The following is an 8,413-nucleotide window of genomic DNA, read 5'->3' as shown; positions in this document are numbered from 1 at the left end:
AGTTAACTCACTGAAACTTTTCTCTTGCAATGCTGACTGTCAGTTGTGAATGTACGTTGGAGAAAGAAACAGAACAAAACAAGACACATTAGTTTTATTTATATTCTCTTTAATATATCTTTAAAAAAAATGGACATACAATCTGAGAAAGAAAAGGTTGAGGATTTGAAGAAGAACAGATTGTTAATCTTCTCCCCTGGCTCAAAGATGGAGTTAGCCAAAGCAGATACATTTCCCAATAGCATCCAGGGAAAAAATAAACACTGCAAACTGCCAAACTAAAGGACATATGACAAGTCAGAGTATCAGTAAGGCTGACAGACAGAGTGTTGGGCTACTATATCCTGGGGGCAACTACTATGACAATTAACTGTCATGGTGATTACACAGGATGGCTTCATATTAAAAGGCAGTTACATTAGCCTTCATGGTTTCAGTGGACCAACACAATGCTGGACAATAACCATGGAATGCCCACATTCACATTTGCTTTCAATGGACCTGGTACTCGTCATATTCTGAAGTCCTTTATTTTAGCAGAAGTCAGTGTCGTCTGTCGTCTGTTTACTTTCACTTGGAAAACAATAACAATTTGAGCTGTTGAACCCTGGGCCAGAATAACAAAAAGAGGAGCAAGAGGGAACCAGAGCATGCCAACAAGTCACATCATTTCAACACGTCGTACTTTAACTGCTCACACACAGGCGCTCACACACGTGCGCTTAACAAGCATATAATTTCAATCTTTACACACACAGACACACACACACCTCCGACAAACAATTCCATCTTCAACAACTACATTTCTGACATCCTTAGTAAATAATGCACCGCTGGCAGATCACATAGACTTTGCCTCATGCAGACCTGTGAACACAAAGCTGAACGGAGCGAGTTGATGTTCAGATATGTATACAGTATACTACTCAAACTGGAGGCACAATGCTAGCCAGGGCAAAGCAAAACAAAACACACAAGCATACGCAGACCACACCCTCAAAGGCTAACTGAGTGAGTGACAGCACTTTCTTTCTCTCTCTAACACACACAATATGAACACACATTGTATGGCCAAAATCCACAATGGCAGTGGAATAGCAGCACCTACTCAAGTTCACTAGCAAGCTAGTCCGACTCAATAGATGTACGTTGCTGGGATGAAGAATAAAGCGTTAATTATACTGGCCGTTCACAACCTGGCGCGGATTTTTCCAGGGGCGCGCGACAAAGTGGAAAAAGGAAGCATGAACGAGCTCCTGGGCAACCGGATGCCAGGACTCTGAGTGACTGCTAGTCTCTTTTGTAAACTTACTGGGTTAAGATGAGTTATTTTATGGTGAATGAAAGGCTTGATCCGACCAAGTAGGTCATCGAATCAAATCAAAGCATTGACGTCAATGCTGTTGCCAGTTCCGCCGTTGTTTACCTTTTTCTTATTCTTCGAGTCTGTAGAAAGAGCAAAGTCAGTAGCCTTTCCTCACCTCTGTTCAGGAGAAGACTGCAACTAGTGTCGCGACCACCAGCGCGGGTATAAATAGTTACGGCGAATCCATGACGTCACATTTGTGTGCGCCAGCTGGGCTGCGGCCAGTATAATTCACACTTAACATCAGGTGTGGATGTCCCTCCCCTCTCGCTATCTCCGCTATGCATTCCCCCCCCCAATACCAGAATAGATAGGCAGTGTAGCAAGATACACCATACTCCAGCGCTGACAAAATGCGGTGAAGATAGGTCTGGCAATGCGAGACTACTAGCAAGCTAACAAGTGAGCTAACAAGCATTGTAGCAAGCATGCTAAGCATGCCAACTGGCTACCGAGTGAGCAACGTGCTTACTTTCAGTCCTTTAAACATGCCCAGAGTGCAACAAAGGCAACACCTCCAATGTTATCCACATTGTATGGATGTCAAGAACCACACATACTTGATGAAAAAGAGTCCCTTACACCGAGTGAAAAACACTACCTTGTTAGCTAGCTAGTAAGCTCACTTGTTAGCGTGTCACCTCACTAGTTTGCTCGCTAGCTAGTTAGCTTGCTATCTAACTGCCTTTATGAACATCTGCAATTGACTAGAGGTTCACATCCAGTGACAGTAAAAACAGACAGTCCATACAAGACACAAAGATAATGAGAAAATGGAGTACTGTCCTTCCAGGAAGACACACACTACACGTTGGCTTGGGAAATCTCACACATAAACCAGAATGATAAGTGCGTACAATGTAGTCAAAAAGTCGTGGCACGGTAAAATGTCTTTTATTCCGTACTGCAGCACAATGACAATGCTATGAAACAATAACTTTGAGGATAAAATGCTGACTTCACATCCATGTCGAGTCAACGGTGTAGGACTTGTGGGCCTTTCATACCTAATCCCCAAATTTTAGGACCGAACAAAAAGGATTTTTTTTTTATGGCCAACACTAACATATCATCACCTTTTAAGTTGATATGGCAAACTCTGGACCCTGGCGAATGTAATATTGACTCTGGTTTAGCTCTGTTTTTTTGGTCTTTACCAATTATACACACTATAAACAGAACTATCTGGGTCTTTAGCTGCTAAATGCTCCAATATGTTCACCAGCTAGTTGCTGTGTTTTTTGCTGTTTGGTGCAGTGTGCAGTGGAATTTTAGAGCTTTTTCATTGAAAACAGCTGCCTGGGCGAAAACACCACCAGTAAAAGAGCTGTGAGAATGAATGAAAAGAGTAAAGTTTTGGGCCGGACAGCTAAACAATGAGCCAAAACTTACAAGTTCTATAAAGCTGAGTGGAGCGGGTGATAATTCTCTGTAGGTTCATAACTACGACCGACCCCTTTCACATTGTTTGTTCAATTACACGTTGTCCATTAAACCTGGGGGACTATGTACAAAGAGAGCTACAATCCCTACACTGTTTATTTGTTATGGATGCAAAACTAAATCTGAATCAGTCCTTTAAACTCGTACTCACTGTTTAATTATATACCCACTGTAAAGCACAGAGCGACCACACACCGAAAATGTGTCACTGTCATAGTACGGTACTTTCTGATTGCACTGTAAGTAGGTATGAACCTTTCCATCGTCAATGAAAAAGGTACCTGTGGTTGTGGGTGTGTCTGTGTGTGTTTCTAAAACAAGAGAGACATAGGGAGGAAAGACAAAAAAGGATAGTGAGGAGAGAAAAGAGTGAGGGCAAAGAGAAGAGGTGAATCTAAAACCGGAAAAATTGATTTGGCTGTGGTTTTTTAAAAGTCGTACTTTATCCCACTGGAGCTGAAAACACAAAACAGAAAGTCTGTGTGTGAGTGTTGTGTATGTGTGTGCACATGCATGAAGAATGACAACAGAAAGGGACAATGTGGTCATTCACATGCTGTCTAGTGGGGCTGGCGGTTTTCCAACTTCAGTGTGTGTGAATAATAAAGTGTATAGAAACGTGTATGTATGTGATAACTTTTACAACAGGATGTGACAGTGTGTGTTTATATGTGTGTGAACTCACATGCATTTTCTCTTTTGCGACACAAACATAGCAGGCACTGGAACAGAGGACTGACAGCAACAGATATTCTTTCTCTTGATTCATGAACTTTTTTTAACAGCTGAACGTCACTTCCTTTATTTTATTTTTTTTACTGGCTGGTGAATCATCACATCCCTTGCCAATCGTTGCCATGGCTCATTTCCAACAGGCTCAGAGGGACACCTCAGGGAGGCGGCCTTATTCAGCAATCTCGTCACAATGAACAGACATTGTGGTCCAACACTCAATCGATTAGGATAATTAAAGCATATTTTACTTTTGTATGCAAGTCTTTACTTAAATGCATAATTTTTTTCTCTCTTTTTTTTTCATTCCCGCAATGTGGAATTTATTGCAATTGGTTAACAGCAGGGCGTGGCTGTGGTGTCGAGAGGGGAGTTGTAAGAGTCAAAGAGTCGGCTGTTGATTTACACACGTGGAGGGGGAGGGGGACTTGGCCAAGATAAGCAGAGGCAAGGTAGAGCAGTTTGGTTGGTTGGTGCAGGCTAATGTAGGTAGCCGATGCGTCTATCATCTGGCGTAGTGCTTGATGTAATCTTGAACCTTATTCCGAAAATCCTCCTGGATTGGAGACAGGGAAAGGTAAAGAGAGAATATGAGAGTTAGATTGGAAAAGCCAGACATTAAACATTTGTAGGGGGCGAGCAGTTGTAATAAAATCAACAGTGACGAAGTAATATGACTCACCATGTAAAAAAAAAACAAAACAATAAATACAAAGCACATCAACACAGACTTAACCAAATATACAGTGTAGTTAATTTTTGGACTTCTGGCCAATTCACAAATTACACCAATTAGTGAGTTGCTATAACCATAAATGAAGTGTTTGCTCCGGACACTTAAAATATCTCAAACGTGTAAAGCTTTGTGCTTTTTGTAGCTGCTTTGAATTTTAATTTTGAATGCCTGTATGACATATTGGATTATGTTTTTACACAATTCAATTTACAAACAATGTAGTGTAGATGTCTAGTGGAAAAGAGCAGAACCACATTACATCTTATGTACAGTGTCTCTCACTCGAGTTGAATTTCCTTGGCCAAATTCCTTCTGGTCGTGTGTGCCCTCTCCACCCTTTTCCCTGTTTTCCTCTCCTCTTAATCATACCCCTCCTGGTTGTGCTTGGCTTCTTTCCATCCCAGCCCACCATCCATCCCTCCATCCTATAACCACCCCTCTGTCACTCCCATGACCCATTCCTCCTCGTTACATCTCGCCTGATCGAGCTCTCCTTCCTTTCCTCTACTAACAGCCCTCTTTCTTTTCCTTGGCTCTGTCCATCATTTCAAGCCTTTATGTCTTTCTCTTCCACTTGGGCTACTTTGTTGGTTTAACTTTGTCTAAATCCTCTTCATATTTCAGTCAGTTGTTCTTTAATCCATCATGCAGAATGCATGACAGTACACACCCAATACAATGGATTTGGTCAAAGGCTGTAGACTGTTACATTAATTTGAGCAGCAGCAGCTTTCCTCTCCGAAAGGATTTCCTTTATTGTTTCTATACAAGAAAGTGCATGGCTTAGTAACACTGCACTGTAGCTCAACACTGTAAATCATAGCAACGTAATTGGTTGCACACTATCCCCAGCTAAGGGGACATTCTTTTCTGGGATTAATGATGTCGGTATTGTTTCGGCAGCATCAATGTTCCCATAGTCATTTAAAGAATTGTATTAGCTATAGGATGACTTCCATGAGAGACCGCCAAAACAATTCCTATAGCTTCTGAATGTGGGGTGGAACTGCAGTTTAAGCATACTTTGTCCATGCAGATTTCTAATGAGAAACAAGAACGGTTTACATTTTTTTTTCAATACCGTATTTTCCGGACTATAAGTCGCACTTTTTTTCATAGTTTGGCTGGTCCAGCAACTTATAGTCAGGTGTGTTACCGGTAACTTGCTTGTTGGACTCGCTGGCTTGTTATGTTAATTTAGCCTATTCAGCCTCCAAGGTATGTTCTTTATGCTATTGTGTAGCTGAATAACTGTTAATGTGTTACGTTAACATACCGGACACCTATTCAGCCTGTTGTTCTGTGTGCTATTGTGTAGTTGTGTCTTCACCCATGCATCTAATTGTTTAACAGCTTCCCACATCTCAATTTACTATTCACTTCACTAGAAATACAGTTAAATATTTAACCAGTTTATTTGTGGCTGACTTAATAGTGTGCTCCATGCACTCTAGAGATATATCATTTTTAGTTTCAATGCTTTGCACCCTCCTTCCTCAGCCCATCACCCCTTCTTATCTCCCCCTCTTGTGTCTAATATTTTCGATCATCCATCAGTGCCCCAAGTGTCCCACAGTGACATCATTGCAATGATTTACGCACAGCTCCAGTCGTCAGTTAGTCACACACGCACTGCTGGGGCTTCTGTGTATGATCGAGAGGCAGAGAACGTGAGAAAAACCACGAGTCAAAGGGAAAATAAAGATACATGGGGAGAAACGGAGAACAGAGGCATGGTGTGTGTGTGTGTGTGTGTGTGTGTGTGTGTGTGTGTGTGTGTGTGTGTGTGCGTGCGTGCGTGCGTGCGTGCGTGCGTGCGTGCGTGCGTGTGTGTGTGTGTGGAACACAGATGACAGACAGGAATGCTAAAAAGCTGCCAGTGACAAAAACCTCAGCAGTGATGAGAGCATTTTGAATATCTGTCCACAGCAGGATGATGAATTGGCCTTATTGCTGCTGAGGGATCTTTGCCTTTAGGCCCTATTGTATTGCTACAAGTGCCACGGCTGGCCCAAAGCGGTGAATCTTGGGTGCACAGACTGTGAATCCCTTTTGGAGCTAGCCTCAAGTGGCCATTTCAGGAACTGCAGTTTTTGGCACTTCCCTGTTGACTTTATTTTTCAGCGGTTGATGCTTGATATGCAATTGAGTGGCATGGGATTTTGAACTGATTATGGTGGTAAAAATACCACAAAAGTGATTACAATTCATTCCCAGGGGTGCTTGACTGTTTGAACAACATTTTATGTAAATCAATCCAATAGTTATTGAGATATCTCACTGGAAAAGTGAGAACTATGACCTGCTAGTGGTGCTAGAGGAAAAGTCAGAGGATCACCAAAATCACTAGGATTCATCTTCTGGAAACCATGAATGTTTGTACAAAGTTTCATGGCAATCCAGCTTGTTAAGATCAACAGACAGACATTGCCATCCCTAGAACAATGCTGCTAGCATGGCTAAAAAGCACACACACAAAAACTATTACACATCACAATTCTAATAGATCTAAATTGTGTGAAGCTACAGTGTAATATTTCCATATTTAGAAATGCAATACCTATTCTGACTTGCAGTAAGCATGCATCAGTAGAATAAGCTATAAGTTAAGACATTTGCAAGACAGACAAAAGCCTATACCTCAAGACTGACTGAGCACCATCATGATGATCAATGCAACGTTCAATGCAGAGATCAATGTCCTAAGATGACAAGGGATACAGACTAGTTCCTATCCATATAGAGAGCCGAAGTCACGCCCTTCTATTTCCGGCCAATGGGACCTATCTTTTGAAAAAATATGAGGGTCAATGGAGAGATCCCGTTTGAATTGAGCCATGGATTACAAATATGATGTTCTTCAATTTAGAAGATAATTTTTCAACCGAAGAAAGTCTCAGTTTATTGTTAAACTGTTGAAGTATAAGACTGTGAAAATACACAATTAGAAAGACTACACACTTCAATGTCGCATGGATGACGTCTCGCTGAAGCTACGATGTCTGTGTGTATCGTACCAGGGATGTAACGTTACTCAAATGAGCAGCGGATCTTGCTTGTTCTTTTGCTTATCTGCTGAAAACACTTCACTGGATAAAACACATCAGGTAAGATAACGTTACATGTGTTGTGGAACAGAGCTAAGCTAGCTAGCGAGCAAGTTGAGCATCAAGTTAGATGATGTAAATCGTGAGACGAGAGCTGTAGTTCACTGAGCGGTTTCACACAAAACTAAGTGGTACTATGACAAACCTACGGATAACAGAGACTTTCTTTGGTTGAAAAATTATCTTTTAAATTGACGAACATCATATTTGTAATCCATGGCTCAATTCAAACGGGATCATAGATGGTATATGTTGTATATCAGTCTGCTTTTGTGCCAATTGGTGGTTTCTAACATCCTATTTGGTAAAAAGATGAAATAATAAGCAGAAACATGGTCCGCCTCAATAGAATAACATATTTTGTCCATTTGTCTCAAGTTGTGCAATGTTAAATGGACACAACATGTAAATATGGGATATTGGACCGTCTGTAACTGCTCCTCCACCTGCCTGTCTTTCTGGCATCTTTTGTCTACCCAGTTGTCTCTTGCGATCTTCTGTAAATGTTTGTGGGAAGAGCCCCAAAAAAACAAAGACTTAAACACACAGACGTACACACAGCATGCCATTTAGTGGAGAAAATGAGGAAGTACTGTAGAAGGTTTGCAGGCTGCACAGACACCAGAGAAAAAAGAAGATAGACCAACACATTCACTTGAAGGATGAGTTTGCCAACCCTATCAATGCAATCTCACACAAATTTACAAGATGAATTTACATAAATTGACCTCATACTTTTTTCTTACTTTGTCCACCATTTCTCTCTTACGGCAGAAAACTGGCTGAGACTGCAAATTACTTTGGCGTTCATTAGTTTGAAGACTCCAAGCAAACCCTGCAGCCAATTAAAAACTTTCTTAGGCTACAACTTACTTTTTTTTTTTGCTTTATTTCACCCGCGGAGGCAATTAACTCTCCTCTTCTCCAGCGATATTTTCAGGTACTCAAAATGTGCACCACAAAATATTTATCAGAGGGAAGGGGATGCAAATTAAACCAAAAGTTGATAACTAAGCAACGGAAAGCCCC

The 8,413-nt window shown here is 41.3% G+C and overlaps 1 protein-coding gene across 1 annotated transcript in view; it reads right to left on the bottom strand.

Moving 5' to 3' along the window:
• Positions 1–2,464: 2,464 nt before the first annotated feature.
• The window catches only part of ube2f (ubiquitin-conjugating enzyme E2F (putative)), a 37,604-nt gene continuing 31,655 nt past the window's right edge, over positions 2,465–8,413 (bottom strand). The window contains exon 9 of the mRNA XM_031291645.2: positions 2,465–4,097. Coding sequence (XP_031147505.1) covers positions 4,047–4,097 — 51 coding nt within the window. The 3' untranslated portion in view covers positions 2,465–4,046. The remainder of the gene's footprint in view (positions 4,098–8,413) is intronic.

The sequence above is a fragment of the Sander lucioperca genome, chromosome 8 (assembly GCF_008315115.2).
Source record: "Sander lucioperca isolate FBNREF2018 chromosome 8, SLUC_FBN_1.2, whole genome shotgun sequence".
Taxonomy (NCBI): domain Eukaryota; kingdom Metazoa; phylum Chordata; class Actinopteri; order Perciformes; family Percidae; genus Sander; species Sander lucioperca.
This window is presented reverse-complemented; position numbering and strand designations above follow the sequence as displayed.